This window comes from Physeter macrocephalus, unplaced genomic scaffold (genome assembly GCF_002837175.3).
Source record: "Physeter macrocephalus isolate SW-GA unplaced genomic scaffold, ASM283717v5 random_356, whole genome shotgun sequence".
Classification (NCBI taxonomy): Eukaryota; Metazoa; Chordata; class Mammalia; order Artiodactyla; family Physeteridae; genus Physeter; species Physeter macrocephalus.
Genome location: NW_021145602.1, coordinates 5,745 through 22,974, shown reverse-complemented (window position 1 = coordinate 22,974; position 17,230 = coordinate 5,745). Strand labels below are relative to the sequence as shown.

The window sequence follows — 17,230 nt, the reverse complement described above, 5'->3', positions numbered from 1 at the left end:
ATAAACTCAGTTTTGTTGGTAAAAGAGCTGGCCAATGTATTTTTTAAAATAAATTTATTTATTTTAATTATTTATTTTTGGCAGCGTTGGGTCTTCATTGTGTGCAGGCTTTCTCTAGTTGCAGCGAGAGGGGTCTTCGTTGCGGTGCATGTGCTTCTCATTGCGTTGGCTTCTCTTGTTGCAGAGCACAGGCTCTAGGCACGCGTGGGCTTCAGTAGTTGTGGCACGAGGGCTCAGTAGTTGTGGCTTGCGGGCTCTAGAGCACAGGCTCAGTAGTTGTGGCGCACGGGCTCTGCGGCATGTGGGATCTTCCCGGACCAGGGCTCGAAACCGTGTCCCCTGGATTGGCAGGCAGATTCTCAACCACTGCACCACCAGGGAAGTCCCTGGCCAATATATTATTAAAGTTGTAAGTAGATGTGAGGGTGAAGTAGTGGGGTAAGTGCCCGATTGAACTAATTTTGAGAAAGGATGGAAAGAGCAAGATAAGGAATCTAGAACTTTTCTGAAACACAGAACTCTTCTTAGAAAACCCCTTAAAGACTCCTAACTCCTGCTTCAGATATGCCCGCACCCAGGGCCCAGTTGGAAGCCAAAGGCAAGCCTCCCCATATATAGGATAGTATTGGTAGCTTGGGGGTCAAACAGTCACCTCCTGAAGGCTATTTCCTGCCTTTCTTAGTCTCCTCAGGAGCATACCCACAACATTGGCGGGAGGGTCTGTTCTCTCTGCCCAGCACCCAATGACATCATGGCCCAGCCTGACTCCCCACTGGCTAAGAGGCCTGCTTTTCTCTTAGGGAAAGAATAGGTTGCTCTCTAGGGCCCAGTGGACCTTCAGTCATATCACTTTGTGTGAGATTCCTTCAAAGTACTAGCTCACTTTCTCTCCTACCAAGGTCACCCAAATGTGAAATTTTTTTGTTGATTGTGGGGGCAGAGGCCAGGTGACAAGGAAGATCATAGGCCTTCCATTCCATAGTACTTAAGCTTCCTGCCTTTTTAACCCCATCCCTCTGGCCTGTAGGTACCCAGCTGTTGGGTGGAATCGAATTCTGCTAGCACCAAGTGACGTCACACCACTCTGTGGCTCCCAATTGGCTATTCCCTCAGGAAAGGGTTTAGGCTGTGCTTCAAGACCAGGTGAACCCATGAGAACCCTCTTCAGATAGTCACTCAAAGTTCCGTTATTCTTTTCTCAGAGACCATCCTGGGGCCATCAGAAACCAAGTGTTTCTCAATCTGGAACTTTCTGGTCTGACACTGCTGTGCTTTCCTCAGGTGTATTTCCCGCCTTTTCTAGTCACCCTCCCCACCCACCGGCTTTAACCAATCGTCAGGCAACATAAATCTGACTAGCACCCAGTGACGTCATATGAGCGTTTTCATTGGATTGGCTATTCTGTCAGAGAGCTGTAGCCATATTCGGCTCCACATATTTCCTCGTGGCCTTCTTCATTTGCCCCTCAGATACCCTCCCAGCACAGGTCAGGGGTCTGTAGCCGACTTTCCCCAAGAGTTGAGACTTTATTGAGGGGACTAGCTGCGTAGGTCACAGGTCGAGTGTCCTAGCCAGAGACCAAGAGGTTTGCCGCCTTTATTTAAAAGTCCCTCATGCCTCCTCGGTGCTGGCGCATGCAAGTGACGTCAGGGGCTCCGTGGCGTCTGATTGGCTTGCTGGGGGACGCACCGTCGAGGTAGAAGACTCCTCTCGCGGTTTCTTCCAGTTTCTTCCTTGGAGTTCGAGGCCGCCCGGCTCCGGCTCTAGATCCTGGGTTCGGGGCTCGGGGTCGAAGGCCGCAGGCCGCAGGCCGTGGCAGCCCCCGGCGCGCTCCTCCTGCTGCAGCCGCCGCAGCGGCCGGGCCCAGCGCGGCCTCCAGGGCAGCGCGAGGCCATGGCGGTCGAGGACTAGGCGCGCGGGGTCGGGGCCGGCGGCCGCGCTGCCCAGCAGCAGGTAGTGGGTGGCGGGCCGCAGGCGCAAGCAGCCACAGGCCAGGTCGGCGCGGGGCACCCAGGCGTCCTGGCTGCCGCGGCGCACAGGCCGCGCCGGCTGCTTGTATACAGCCAGGACGCGCACGGCCAGCCGCTGCCACGCCGGGCCCGCCGCCTCGGACGCCAGCACCTGCGCGCGGAGCACTGCGGGGAGGGGAGATGTCAGGCCTGGGCGGTGGGGAGCCTCCGGGTCCCGTGGGGTCAGTCCTGGTGGGGAGGGGCCCGGGACCCGAGAGTGGGCTTCCGGGATCGCATCAGTAGGGAGAGACCTTGAACCTTTGAGGGTGAGAGGTCTGGGGGTCTGGCCGTGTGCTGTGAGGAGTGAGATCTTTCTGGGGAGGTGGGTCAAAGCAAGGAGGGCGGGGCTTATGGAGCGAGAGGTTGGGTCACGGGATTGTGATTGGGAAGGCGGCGGAGGCGGGGGGGATCCCTCTGGAGGGGAGGCCAGACAGGGCGAGGAACGCAGGGGCCCACCAGGAATACGCCAGATGGGGCGCTTTGGGGGTCATATTAGAAGCAGCGGGTACAGGGATTACTTAAAGGGTTAGAGGTCCCAGAAGGACCCTGCAGTGGGTGGGGCTGGGAACAAGCCCCAAGAGGCAAGTCCAGGTCTCTAATGCCAAGGGTCAGAAGGTTTTAGGAGCAGACAGAGCCCTTGGAAAACAGGGGTATTGCCATAGGAGGGATCTGCATTTAGGATTAATTTGGGGGCCAGAAGGAGATCAGTCCTTGGAAGCTGAGGGTTGAGGTCATACTAGTGGTGATTCAGAGACGTGTCCTCGCTGAGGGGGTGAGGTGAGACGTGTTAGGAGACTCTGGCAGACAAGCTGGGTCTTTGGGGCAGGATATCCCTGTGGGAGGTGGGGGGAGAAGCCTCCACCTTTGAAGATCAAGGACACTAGCGGCCAGATGCTGAGCCTCAGGGAGGAGAGGTCTGGGATCCTGGACCATTGAGGGAAGTAACTGGGACTGGGCTGAAGTGATTGTCCAAGACAACCTGCAGCCACAGGCCCTGGGGTCGGGGGCTGGTGTGGACTGGTGGATTAGGGAACTGTCGGGTGAGTCTGTGGGAGTGGGGCTCCGATATCTCAGACCCTGATAGGAGGCAGAGGGTCTGAGACAGACAAGATGGTGCAAGGATCCCTTCCATTCAACCAGTTCCCCTTTCTCCTTCCATCCTCAGGAGGCCACCTCCCTCCCTCAGAGATGTCAGGCTGAAGGAGATCGTGAAACTCTGCAAGGCCAATAACATGGGGAGAGAGGAGACCTAGGAAGGTAGGGAGCACCCCCTCCCCAGTGCCCCCCCTGCCCATTGTCTGCTGTCCTGTTAGTTTCTAGGTCAGGAAAGGCCCTGTAGAGTCCAACACCCCGTCCCATTTTAGCTGAGGAAACTGAAGGCCAGAGGAGGGGGTGGCTTGCAGCAGATCAGAGCCCCCTGTGCCGCTGCTGACCCTTTTCCTCCCCAGCACTCACCGTAGTCCTGCTGGCAGTACCTCCGAAGGCTCATGTGTACCCTGGTGTCCGAGACATTGCAGTAGTTTTGACACTGAGGGTCTGGGGAGGGTCAGGCTGTCTGCAGTGGGCTCCTGAGGCCTGGACTACAGCGTTCTGCCCCTGCCTATCCCCTGCATTTCATCTTGACGGACAGCTGGGGTGCCTGAACCCTTGGGGACTGGGCTCGGGGGAGCACCCCTGGGTCCCCACCTGGCGGCCCAGTCAGCCCATCCCTGATCCCTCTTGCTGCCAGGGGTTTCTAGGCCATCCTGTCTTACCCGAGCTGTAAGCATGAGGGGTTGTAGCAAGGGTGGTGGTTGACTCTGGAATTCCTGTGAAAGAGCAGAGGAGAGACAGGGCCTTAGGGCCTCCCATCCGCAGCCCGCTCCCCCCGAGGAAGCCAGGCATCCAGACCCAAAATGTCTATTCCCCTGAGGCCCAAGAGTGGAAGCACACTTTGCCTTTCTACCCCAGGACCTGGAGTCCTGGTCCCTAGCCACTTCCTCCCTCAGAGCCAGGAATCCAGGCTCCCACCCTCTTCGTCCCCAAGATGAGGGAGACTGGACTTTCAGTCTTCACCTCCCTAAGGACTCAGAGTCTGGCCTCCACTCTCTAGCTTCCGTCTCCTACGGACCAGGTCCTCACAACACCTGCCCCCTGGAGATCTGGGATGTCTCCTTCCCACCCCCCTTCAGACTTGGGCCCTGTCCCTCAGGACTCACGCTGGCAGGGCATCCTTGGGGAGCGGCTCTGCTGGTAGCCGGGACCACAGCGGCTGCATGTCAGGCCAGTGACCCCTAACTTGCAGGAGCACTGCCCACTGGTCTGGTTGCAGGTACCACCTGTCGCCCCGATAGGATGGCACTGGCAGGCTACATGAGGAGAGGAGCTGGGGATGTGGGGTGCAGGCTCCCAGCCTCTTCCTCCCCAAGGACTGAGGAGACTGGAATTCCCTGGCCACTCCTCCTCAGACCCAGGAGTCCAGGCCCGCAGCCCCTCCCCCCTCAGACCCAGGATCCAGGCCCCCGGCCCCTCCCCCCTCAGACCTGCCTGCTTCCTTTCCCTCTAGGCTGGGCCTCAGGCTGCACTCACCCCTGCAGGCCGTGCGGCTGTTGATAGGCTGGCTCGGGTCCCTCCAGAACCCCGGCTGGCAGTAGTGGCAGTGCCGCCCGGCCGTATGGTGGCGGCACCGCTCACAAACACCCCCACTCCGGCCGCCCGACAGCCTGAACAGCTCAGAGTTGAACCTACAGCGTCGCGCGTGCTGGTTGCAGGAACAGGCTAGGAACAGGATGGAGTAAGGGCACGTCAGGCCCGACTCTCTGTTCCCCTTTCCCAGCTTTCTCCCCACTGCCCTCAGGAAAGAGACTGCCTGGGGGTCCCTAGGTAAGTGTGGGTCCTCGAAGCTCTTCGTTGTCATCTTTAAAATGGCTGCACTGGACTGGAGCTGGGTGAGCCCGAGAGGACTGATGAATATGCTGGATGTCTGTGTGAAACCAGGGGGTGTAAAGAAGAGTGGCGGCTCTGGGCCTAGGCTGTGGAATCAGACCCCCGCATGTAAGTGTCTCACTGTTTCCGTGGGCAAGTGACGACTGCTTTCTGTAGCTCAGTCTCCTTTGCTGTAAAATGGCATTTATAGTGTCTACTTCATGATCTTTAAATGCAACCACCTACGTAAAAAGTGCTTACTTAACTCCGTACCTGACATAGAGCGTGCCCTTGCCTGTTTAGCACATCCACGTGCCAGGTGCCATGTGCTGAGTGCTTGGCATGTTTCCTTCTCACAGCAGCTCTGTGAGACTGGGGCTGTCATCATCCCCAGTTTACAGATGTGAACACTGAGGCAGAGAGGCGAGGCCACCTTCCCAAAGAAACTCAGCTGAGGGGTGGTCAGAGGCGGGATTGCAACCCAGGCTCACTCCAGTGCTTCTCACACAGCTCACACGAGGACCACTTACCATGTACGTTCTGCTGGGGAGTGTTGATCAGATTTTCAAAAGCGGTGGCTCTCAAACCTTACCACTTATCCAGATCACGGGGGAAATGTTTAAAAAGAGCAACACAGATTCCAGGGCCCATCCCAGGGCTTCTGTGGGTCCAGGGGCCTGTATGTCTAGCAAGCATCCCAAAGTGAGACGCTGAAGCAGGGAGATCATGGACCACTCTTTGGAGAGATGGAAGGAGTTTTTGACTCCAAGAGGTTTGAGAGGCCTGGACTGGCAGGTCCCGAGGGCCCCAGGGAGTAGCGGGAAGGTCAGGGAGCTGAGACAGCTGTGTGTTCTTGGGAAAATGACTCCCCCTCTCTGAGCCTCAGTTTCCTCCCATCCAGTGGGGATCTCATTTCCTCTGTCAAGGGTTTTTGTAGGCATTAGGGATGGCAGCGCTCTTGAGAGTATCTGTCAGTGAGTTGGGCTCTGGATTCTTTCTGACCTGAGAGTGACCACTTCACCTCACTCCCCACTAGAAAACTTGGACTGGGGGAAGGGTCCAGGCACTGTGTCTGTAAAGCCCACAGCTCCGCCACAGGAGTTAGTCTCATCCTGTCTGCCCAGATCCTCCTTTATCACAGCACTGTTGGTCTGTTACCAGGTTCAGAGGGTCGGCTGCCCAGCTCAGCCCGAGGGGATGTGGTGATCCGCAGAGGGACAGCCTCCCCAGCTCCCAGGCCCTGTCCTCCCCCAGGATGGACCCCGCCCCACCCTCACTCCCCTGTAGGGGCATCAGATCTTACTGGTAGGAATGGGCCAACTGGACAGAGGCCTGGGGTGATGAGAACAGCAGGTCAGAGGGGACCCAAGTGTGATGAGGACAGAGTGGGGAGCAGAGGCCAGCTGGGATGGTCTGTAAGTTAGTCCGCTTGACGTTGCAGGAAGACGTAGAGGGGGAGGGGGCAGAGGATGTGCGAGGTGGGGAGAGAGGGAGGTCCAGGAGCGAGAGGATGGAGGGTGTGTGTGTGTGTGTGTGTGTGTGTGTGTGTGTGTGTGTGTGTGTGTGTGTGTGTGTGCGCGCGCGCGTGAGTGTGTGAGCGAGAGAATGGAGGGTGTGTGTGTGAGAGAGAGAATGGAGGGGGTGTGTGTGTATGTGGTGTGTATCTGTCCATGGAGTGGAGTTAGCAGGGCCATGTAACACACTCAGACCCTCTAGCAAGGCTGCAGGCTGGAGGTGGGATGGGGAGGGCTGTCTCTAACGAGAGCCGCTGGAGGGGTGGGGAAGGGCCCGGACTCTGGAGGCCAGTCTGGAAGCCCGGAGGATGGGGGAGGGCATTGAGTGGGGCCTGGGGAGCTCTGGTCCAGCTGGAAGGCTGGTGGATGGCCCAGCCTCTCAGAAGACTTCTCTGAATCCAGTCCCAGCACTGCCCCTTGCTGACGGTGAGACGTAGGGCAAGTGACACGTCCCCTTGGGCCTCACCCTCCTCGTCTGGGCAGTGGTAACATTCGCGGAACCAGATAACCCTTCCTCCGTGCCAGGTCCTGTATCAGGCTTTATTCTAAGGACTTTATGTATTTTAATGTACTGAATTTTCATTACAGCCTGTAAAGGAAGGGCTGTTACCATCCTCACGTTACAGGTGAGCCAATGGAGGCAGAGAGAGGTTTGGTCATTTGTTGGGGGTCACACAGCCAGGAAGCAGAGAAGCTGGGATTTGAGCCCGGGCAGTCTGGCTGGCTGCTGAGGCCATGCCCGTGTCTGCTGCCCAAGAGCATCTAGTGTGACAGTACATAAAGGTGGCTGGCGAGGACAGGCCACGACCCTTGGGCTGATCCTCCTGAGCTCAGGTTCCAGCCCTGCCACTTTCCGGCTGCATGTCCTTGCTCAAGGGACTTCCCGACTCTAGCCTCAGTCTCCTCATCTGTAGAATGGGCCTGATGCAATACCTGCCCTGCACACAGTAGTTGCTGGATAAATATGTGTCTAATGAATAAATCCTTACCCCCTGTGGTTGATTTGATGATTCCGAAAATGTCCAGTTGCCCTGTTTTCCTACAGCCACTCAGTAAATACCACCTGCAGCAAGCCAGGCCCTGGGCTGGGAGCTCAGGAAGTGTTATCCATCTCACCATCACCATGATCAAGTGTCGGGGAGACGCTGGAGCCCCCTAATGGGCATGTACGCAGCTGGAAGCCCGGGGGCAGCACAGGTGGTGGGGAGGGAGTGGGCGGAAGCGAAGAGGGGGCCTGGCTGGAGGACAGTACGGGGAGAAGCAAGGAGCATGCGGCTCTGGGGAGGGGGAGGACATCCTGCCCCTCAGGGAGAAGGGCCCAGCTGCTGCGGGCGTGTGGCCGCTGGCGGGTCAGGGTGGGCCCAGGACTCACGCAGGCAAGGGTGAGGGTGCCGGGGCGTGGCAGGCCGCCAGGGCCAGTCGCGGTGGGACGGGCGGCAGCTCTCACACCCTGGGCCGGTGGTGTGGTGGCGGCAGCGGCAGCGGGGCGGCCGGTCACGGGCAGCGCAGCGGGCTGCGTGGCCGTGGCACTGGCAGCGGCCTCTCACTCCTGCTGCTGCCAGCCCTGCCTGGCCCCCGAGCTCCACACGGAGGTGACTGGCCACCACCCTGGCCTTAGGGCCCAGTGGGGCTCGGAAGGTCACCGTCTCGGGGCCTCCCAAGGCTCCCGGCCAGGCGGGTCTGCGCCACAGTGATCTCCAGGGCCCTCCGGTGGCCCAGGCGGCAGACAGGAGCAGGGCCGGGGGTCCCGGGGTGCAGAAGCGCAGGCTGACGGACGTCAGGAGGAAGGGGCCACCCAAAGCCAGGGTCAGACTGCCATTGCAGGTGGCCCGGGGGCCGAGGTCCGTCCCCGGGGAAGGGATGCAGGCCTGGGGACAGGAGGCAGCCACGCCGGCCAGCTGGGTCACTGGTGGCAGGCAGAAGCGGGGGCGGCCCCCTGGATGGTAGCATGGGTCTGCGCTGGCCTGGCTCAGGAGGAGCAAGAGGGCAAAGGTCACTGGCATGGTTCTGGCAGAGGCAAGTACCTGGAGAGGAGAGGAGTATCTGGGGTGGGGGCCTCAGGCCGCCCTCGGGGGTCGGCCTCCACCCCGCTCCCCAGGCTCCCTGAGGAACCCCGGCATTCCAGCCCCAGCCCTGCCCCAGACCCCTCCCGCCTGCTTCTGAGCGAGGAAAATAGTTCCATCTGGGGAGAATTACTGTTTACATAACCCAAAGGGGAAAGAACGCAAGCAAAATCGAGAATTTTGCCTGAACTAATCCGTAGCTTAACACCCCAGAGCTATCTGTCAGTGTCGAGGGGCAGGGGGCCCTGGGGAGAGGGCAGGGAGGGGGGACAGATGGGGAAACCCAAAGAGGGGGCAAGGGGGAGAAAGGAGGAGCCGGGTGGGCAGGGGAGGGGGAGTTAGAGACAGATGAAGACTTAGTGACAAAGAAATAGAGAAAGGGGCCGATAGAGGCACCGACGGCAAAGACAGGGGTGGGGGGCCGGTGGGGGCGGGGAGAGGCAAGTGAAGGGCAAGGGCCAGGCAGGGAGAAGGAGCTACGAGGAGAGAGGACGGACACAAGGGGAGACCAGGAGGCAACCGGGTCCACAGGGTGGGGGGACCGGGCCCCAGGGAGCCTGGGGGCTGAGACAGACAAGCAGGTGGGCAGGGGGCTCAGAGACACCTGTGGAGCAGGAGGAGCCAGGCCGTCCAGCAGGCCTGACCTGCGGGGGGGGCGGGAGGGGGACGGGGGAGGGCCAGGGTGCTGGGCCAGGGGTGCAGAAGCAGGAGGCCAGGCCCATGGGGATCGGGGATCAGAGTGGAGGCCCTTTCCCACGCGGGGCCCTAACCCTGTTCTCCACGCCCAGGGCACGGAGGGGGATTATCACCAAACAACCCAAACAACCAGGCCTCCCTGCCACCCACCCCTAGCCTCCACCCGCCCTTAACCCTTTCTCACCCAGGTTCACAGCCCCAAGAGCTGTGCTGAGGGACCCGATGGGGACAGGGAGGCCTGGGGTCTGGAAGCCTGGGCTGGGAAGGCAGACCCCTGGTTTCCCCTTGGGGCTCGCGACGGGAGGACCCTGTGCTTGCATTTCTGATAACCTCTGCCCACCGCCCCCCCCCCACTGCCATCCTAGGCCTCAGGGTCTGGGAATCAGAGCCCCTGCCTTCCCCTCCAGTCCTAAGGTCCCCAGAGCAGAAGGGGAACAGATGTCGGGGGTGGCGGGTGCTAAGAGGGGAGAGAGGGAGACAGGGCGTCCGCAGGGACCAGAAGTCCAGCGCCGGGGATGGCAGGACCGAGGATGGACCTGGAGCGGAAATGCGCGCCCACCCCCCCCACCCCCCACCCCAGGCTGGCGGCCCCTAATGAGCCCACTCGGGTCTGGGGGCCTTGGAGCCCCTCTGGGCCCCACCGGCCAGGCCCCTGGCTCTGAATCTGGACCCGGGTTTGTGCCCCAGCTGGCAGTCGAAGAGGTAGCAGTGGGTGCGGGTGGGTCCCGTCCTCCCAGCCCGATCTCACAGCCCGCAGCGTTCCCGCCGCAGTCCCACCCTCCGCACCTCCCGAGGAGGAGCCTGGCGCCTTTTTGAGCTCTTGCACCGGGCATTTGCCCCAGTCCCCCGGCACCGGCTTTGTTAAGGGGCTCACCCCATCTCCCACCTCCTCTCTTGCCTGGGCGGTTCACGGGGTACCGCTTTCTGGCCTCTAGTACCCCAGGCAACCGGCTGAGTCCCACGGTGTTCCTGGGGGATCCAGACGCCACCGCCTGCCACTGGGGAGCCCAGATGTCCGGCCCCCAGTCCCTGCCCCTCTGGAGACTGTAGCCCACCCTGGCCCCCACTTCAAGGAGCAGAGTCTAGCTGTGTACCCACCAGGTCCAGGGGTCAGGCCTCTTGCCTGGGCAGTGTGGGGTTCCACCTGGGACCCAGGCCCCTCTCCCCGGCTTCTTTTGCACACACCCCACCCTTCACCCCTGTCGTGGTCCAAACCTGTGCCCTGGAAGAGACCGTCCTCTGCAGTCAGCTGCTCACGGCCCTTCCCTCCCGCAGGAGCTTGGCGGCCAGCGTGGGCTCTCGGGAGTGAGTGCGGAGTGGCTGTTCTCAGCCCCCGGGCTAGTAGGGGTTCTGGGCGGGAGCTCAGAGCAGAGCCTAAGAATCCAACACCACCCCGCCCCAGTCCCCTCGCCAAGGCAGCCACGCTCTCCCCGCAGGGACCCCTGGCAGCCACGCCACCCGGCGCTGTGTGGGACATGAGCGCGTTGCCTCCCAGGGGCCCGCAGCCGGACAGCCCCGAGCGGGCTGGCCCAGAAAGCGCAAGGCAGGTAGGAGGGGACGGCGGCCAGATGGCCTTCCGGGGTCTGGGGTCCGTGCTCGCCTCACAGCCCGCCCCTGCCCCGCCGACCGCTTGGTGCAGGCAGGCTAGGGCTCAGCCCCAGCACGTGGTGGCTGTGATCGGGAAGGGGCCGGCCTGCTGGGGAGGGCGGCGCTGTCAGGGCCGCTGACGCTGAGGCGGGACGTGGGCCTCTGGCTGTGTGACCCCAAGCCAGCCCCTCCTGCCCTCTGGAACCTTCTGTCAGCTGTGGGTCACCCGAGCGTGAAGGTCAGTCGCTTTCAAGCCTTAAAAAATCAGTGCTCTTTGAAGGGTCGCACCACCCACCCGGAAACCCAAAGACTTGGGCTGCTTCCTAAGGTGGTGGGGTGGGGGAGGGGGAGCTATGAATGCCTGGGACCTTGGTGGTGCTAGCGGCTGGAGGGAGAAATCAGGGACCCCCGGGGGGCACTGAGCTCAAAGCGGCTCCTCCATGGCCAGTGTACTGTGAGGCCTCAACTCTTCACTCCTGAACCTTTCATGCAAATGCTGCCCTCAACCCCATTACATATCCGAATGGTTTTGACTAGAAAAATAACATTTTTCGTTACTTCCCCCTGAGAAAAGCAAGGGCCGCTGTGGCCTTGAGCGCATTGATTGTGGCACAGCGTGGGCCCGACCCTGACAGGGATTTGGGGACGCGGTGTCTGGGGCGGGAGGGCACAGCCAAGGCTACCGGTGATTCTGGTTCCGGGTGACCCTCGCACCCGGCACTGGAGAGGCAGCCCCGGGGGCAGGAGGCAGGGTGGGGACATGGGTGAGCCGCGAGGAGGAGGAGTTAGCTGCCGGAGAAGGAGACGCCACCAAGTCAGAGGGGGACATGTGAGATCCCGGGCGGGCGGCGTGATGGACAGGGTAACCAGTGCAGTACTCGCCGCGCTGACCCACTCAGCGGGTGCTCACTGACTTCCTACTGTGCGCCTGGCGCTCTGCTGACCGCACGAGCACGCGCAGCAGCCCGTCCTTGTCAGGCTCACGGTCCAGAGAGCAAGATCGCGACAGAAAAGTAGTAAGTCATTATGTTCTAGAGAGGGATGGAAGGTGACACATGCTTTGGAGCAAAAGCAAGTGGGGAAGTAGTTTGGGGGGCGGGGGTCAGGGGGACATTTGGGCTGAGACCTGGAGGAGGTGAGGGCAAGATGCCCACGTGGGCATCGGGGCAGGAGGACCCAGGCACAGGGAGTGGCCAGTGCAAAGGCTAATTTTGCTGTCAGAGAAAACTCAGGAAGAAGGTTTAGGTCTCACTTTATCCACGCCCCCCCCAACCCCCGCCCCAGGGACTAGAAGTTTCTTAAGCTAATGTTCCCTGGAGGGAAGCTTGCCTTCTCACTTTTGCTTTTAGTAGCCTGAGCTGCCTGAGGCGATTATCACCCCTGAAAGGGCCTGGCGTGGTGGGTAGAAGCAGAGAGCAGAGAGGAAACAACTCCCCGAGTTGGGGAGGAGACTTTGGGGGGAAGGGGCAGTTCCTCAAGTAGGGGGCACCTTTACCCTCACAGCGCCCCAGAGGCAGGACCTCCCAGGGCCACAGCTCTGAGGTGGGCTCGGCAGGGTGGGACCCACACCTCTGGGCTTCCAGAGACATCTTTCATCCCTATCTCGGTGACGCAGAAATCACAGAGGCCCCAGGAGGCAGGGCCTGTCAGAGCCCCCGAGTAGCTGCCCTGGGGGTGCGCAGCTGAGTACCCCTTTCTCAGGACTTAGTGGGAAAGTCCAGGACCGTAATTAGGAGCGCAGATTCCCGAACCGCACCGGTCTCCAATCCAGGCTCCACGTCTTTCCTAGCTGCGTGACCCAAAGCAAGCTTCTTAACCTGTCCGTGTCATAGTTTCCTCTTCTGTCAAACTGGCATAAAAAAGTACCTTCCTCATGGGAGATCACAAGGACCAAATGAGTGAAGATAGGCCTACAGTCTAATATCTGAAACTCTGTGGACCAGACATGCCGCAGAACCGGTGGTTTGACACCATCGTGGGGTGCACAGGTTATATTATATATTATACAGCTCCCCCGGCGGGTCTGGGCAGCATCCCATAGTCAAACATTATTGTTCCTGCAAGCAGAACCCATGGGCGTTTGCTCCAAAATAAGTCTATGAATAGCTGCACGTCGGTTCAGATTTTGCCCCCAAGTGAATTCAACTCAGGTTGGGGTTTGCCAGCAATCTTCATGAAAGTGGTCAGTAAGGAATTGTGGACCAGGATATAAGCGCTGAAACCAGTGCCTGGCTTGAGTCGGGAACCACAGAAGCACCAGCTTTGGTTCGTTATTTCCTGTGGCTTTTCAGTTGTGTAGGCTCATGAGAGGCCAGGAGAGGGAGCTCTTGAGACTGGAGGAAAGAGGTGGCAGCCAGACTGGGCTACCTGATTTGCAGAGCCCAGTGCAAAATGACAACCCGGACTGCCTTGCTCTCGCTTATGGAGACTTTCTAGACGGCTAGAGCAGAGCAGGGACCCTGTGCAACTGCACGAGTCGCGCACCGTGGAGGTGACCCTGGGTGGGTACCTCTGTCCTCAGCTGGTTTCTCCTCCCCAGTAGCCCTGGCTCCAGTCCCTGCTCAGCTTGCCTGCTGGCTTTGAGACCGGCCTGGGGCTCTGGCTGAGCTGCCTGAGCTGACCGGGGGCGGAAGCTTGAGTCCTCCTCTGCGCAGGACCCCAGGCAGGGCCTGAGCTGGACAGGCTGTGTGATAAGGATTGGGACAGAGTTGTCACCAGCCCAGCGAGAAGAGGGGCTCAGGGGCAGATTTAGTTTGCTTTTTGGCGACTGAAGCAGCGAGCAAGGCATTTCTTGTACCTCTCGGGCGAGGGAGCCTAATATATGCTTCACGTGGTAAGAGCCAGCTGGCCTCACTGGGAACCCACGCTGAATGTGAGACCCTTGAGGAGGGCCCGAGAGTGTTCAGATTTCCCACGGGGGTCAGATTAATAAAGTGAGGAGCCCTGGAATATAGGAGGAAGAGGAGGCGGAGAGTGGAGGTGAGGCCCACAGAGCCCTGACATTTAAGGGGGCCAGTGGAGGGAGAGATGGGGAGCCTGAGGGGGTGAGATGGAAGCCAGATGAGGAAGAGCGGGGGCCCACACAATCCAGGGCTTCTCTAGGGGCCTTGGGGGGGTCTCCTGAGCTGCAGGCACTGGGACAGCCACAGGGAAACCACAGGTGCCTGGTCAGGGGAACAGAGGAGGGGAGAGGACACAGCGGGTCAGGACACACTGGAGACCCAGCGTGAAAAGACCGTTTCTGGGAGCCCAGGCAGGGGAGAGCTGGAGGAGAGATGGCCTGAAAAAGAAGCAATCCCTGAAGAAGGGATTCTCCACCCCATTACAAGGATGGGGAAACTGAGGTTCATGAAGCCCAGCCAGAGGCAGGAGCTGGAGGGAGTCTGGGTAGGTTCAACAGTGTAGGCTTCACTGAGCTAGCATGGCACGCCCACGGCGGCCAACAAGACAGTAGTGAGTGGTGGCGAGGATGCGGGGAAATCAGAGCCCTCATACGCTGCTGGTGGGAGTGGAGAATGAGGCAGCTGCTTGGAAGCCAGTCTGCAGTTCCTGGAAGTGTTAAACACGGAGTTCGTTATCACATGACCCAGCGATTCCGCTCCTAGGTAAACACCAGAGGGAAATGAAAACTTAGGTCCACACGGGGCTTTGGACGTGCACGTCCATAGCAGCATTATTCATAATGCCCCAAAGTGGAAACAACCCAAATGTCTAGCAACTGATGAACTGATAAATAAAACGAGGCCTATCCATGCCGTGGAATGTTAGTCGGCTGTAAAAGGAAATCGGTGACATACTAACACATGCTGCAACGTGGATGAGCCTTGAGAATGTGACACTGAATGAAAGAAGCCGGTCACAAAGAGCTACTTACTGTGTGATTCACTTATATGCAACATGCAGAGTAGGTACATCCACTGAGACAGAAAGTAGATTAGCTGGAGGGAGGAGGTGGGGAGGATGGGAAGATTGGGGGGTGGGGAAGGCTAAGGGGTGCAGGGTTTCTCTTGGGGGTGATAAAGCTTTTCTAAAATTAATGTGATGGTTGCCCAACTCTGTGAATATACTAAAAGCTGCTGTACACTGTAAATGGGAGAATTGTATGGTATTTGAATATTATCTCAATAAAGTGGTTACCAACGAGAAAGAAGAAGGGCTCCCTGGAGACCTAAATACCAAAAAAAGCTAAATCTAGGCAGCTAGAGGTGGCAACGCAGAGAGAACTTTACAGAGGCAGGAGGTGGGAACTGGCAGACCCTTAAGTCCTGGTCCGGAAGTGGCACAGTGTCACTTCTGCCATCTGTGATCGGCCAAGGCTGTCACAGGCCCACCCAGAGTCAGGGGAAGGAGCGTCAAAGACTCTGCAGCAGCCTGAATCCACCGCATCCACTGACAGTAGCGGGAAGCACTTAGCGCTTAACCATGGCAGGGGCCCTTCCAGGCGCCCGTCATGCAGGGGCTGTGGTTAACCCCATTTTATGGAGAAGACTGAGCCCTAGGGAGTTAACGGACATGCTCCGGGTTGGCCAGCAGGAGGCAGAGTCTGCACATGAACTCGAGCTTGTCTAGCCTCACAGTCTAGGCTCTGAACCTCTGTATATGCAGCCTTAATAGATTCGTGAGCTCCCAGGGATGCGTGTAGTAAATACTCTAGAAGTCTTTATTTTCCGAGACTTAAACAGAGTGCCTCCTGTGTGCTAGGCACTGTTCTAAAAATGTTACAAATGAGGTAGTTCTGTTAGGTTGGACCATATGAAATGGCTGTGTGTGTAGGAAAAATATGGTTGGATATTGGCCCTCTCAAATGGTTCAACTCGGTCATCGCTTTTTAATGGGCAAGGAAACTGCGATTCAGGAGTAACTTAAAGTCACACAGCTGGTAAGGGGTGGAGCTGGGATTTAAACCCAGGCCAGAGGGGACCAGGGTCTGTGCTCTAAGACCTCCACGGTGGAGGCCGCTAGACATGCCTGGATGGGCTGAGTGAACGAATGAACAAGTGGTTTGGGGTGGGGTGAGCGAATGAACTCATGCCCCATCCCTCCTGGATTAAGTCGTCTCTCCTCCCCGCAGCCACCATGAGAGTCTGGGCTACTTGCCCTTCCTTGTCCACCAGCTACTTCCTCTTTGTCATCTTTGCCAGGTCCACCATTTTCCACTGCCACCAGCGCCTGGCCCTGGCGCCCGCCCCCTGGGCCTACCCGGGCCGCGTGGTCCTGTCCCCCAGACGCCTGCCCTGGGGGGGCATGTCCACCATCAACCCCAAAGGCCGCCTGGGGAACCAGACGGGGGAGTACGCCACCCTGTACGCCCTGGCCAGGATGAACGGGCGGCTGGCCTTCATCTCACCCTATATGCACAGCACGCTGGCCCCCATCTTCGGAATCACCCTCCCCGTCCTGCACGACACCACGGCCAGCAGGGTCCCCTGGCAGAACTACCCCCCGAACGACTGGATGGAGGACCGGTACCGACACATCCCGGGCGAGTACGTGCGCCTCACCGGCTACCCCTGCTCTCGGACCTTCTACCACCACCTCCGCGCCGAGATCCTCCAGGAGTTCACCCCGCGCGACCACGTGCGCGAGGAGGCCCAGAATTTCCTGCGGGGTCTGCAGGCCAAGTGGGCCCGTCAGGCCTCCTTCGCGGGGGTCCACGTGCGCCGGCGGGGACTACGTCCGAGTCATGCCCAGCGTGTGGAAGGGCGTGGTGGCCGACCGGGGCTACCTGCGGCAGGCCCTGGACTGGTTCCGGGCTCGCTACCGCAGCCCACCCTTCGTGGTCACCAGCGACCACATGGCCTGGTGCCGGCAGAACGTCAACAGCTCCCTCCGGGGCGTGGTGTTTGCCGGCAACGGCCTGCAGGGCTCGCCCGCCAGGGACTTTGCACTACTCACGCAGCGTAACCACACCATCGTCACTGTGGGCCGCCTGCCTCACGGGTGGGAACACCATCTATCTGACCAACTTCACCCTGCCCGACTCCCCCTTCCGCGTGGTCTCTAAGCCCCGGGAGGCCTTCCTGCCGAAGTGGGTAGGCACCGCGGCCAACCTGGGGCAGGCTAGCCCCGCTCACGTCCCTGCCTCACCCTTGGGCCCAACAGCAGCGTGTGGGGTGCAGCGCGTGGGCTTTCACGCCTGAGCTGAAACCCAGGCCGCTCTGCTTCCCAGCTGGGTGACTTTGGATAAGTGACTTAACCTCTCTGTGCCTCAGTGTGCCGCCTGAAAAAACGAACATAATGCAGCTCCTTGTGAGAAAGCAACCGGTTCGTGTAGTGTCTTGCAAACAGGTGGTAAGTGTGGACCACTAACACGTACGGCTGGCATGCCCTGGACACTTGGACTGCTTTGAAATGGAAACGTGTTCTTGCCCTCTCCTTCTTTTTAGATCCGGAGCATGGAGTCCAAATACTTGGTACTTGCCTCCTTGGAGGGTTTGGCGATGAAACTCTTCCTGC

At 59.4% G+C, this 17,230-nt stretch overlaps 2 protein-coding genes across 2 annotated transcripts; one reads left to right on the top strand and one right to left on the bottom strand.

The window, feature by feature from the left end:
- Positions 1 to 1,507: 1,507 nt before the first annotated feature.
- On the bottom strand, positions 1,508 to 8,431 carry NTN5 (netrin 5). The gene is made up of 6 exons (XM_007112380.2): positions 7,801 to 8,431; positions 4,579 to 4,767; positions 4,209 to 4,358; positions 3,765 to 3,818; positions 3,466 to 3,546; positions 1,508 to 2,136 (listed from the first exon to the last, which is right to left on the bottom strand). The coding sequence occupies exons 1-6, from the start codon at positions 8,429 to 8,431 to the stop codon at positions 1,613 to 1,615; spliced, it is 1,629 nt and encodes a 542-aa protein (XP_007112442.2). The 3' UTR covers positions 1,508 to 1,612.
- Positions 8,432 to 9,717: 1,286 nt separating this feature from the next.
- On the top strand, positions 9,718 to 16,914 carry FUT2 (fucosyltransferase 2 (H blood group)). Its single transcript, XM_024132722.1, is given in 6 exon segments — positions 9,718 to 9,795; positions 10,123 to 10,288; positions 10,624 to 10,734; positions 15,846 to 16,438; positions 16,440 to 16,693; positions 16,695 to 16,914. Coding segments are annotated over 6 exon segments (1,422 nt in total).
- The last annotated feature ends 316 nt before the right edge of the window (positions 16,915 to 17,230 follow it).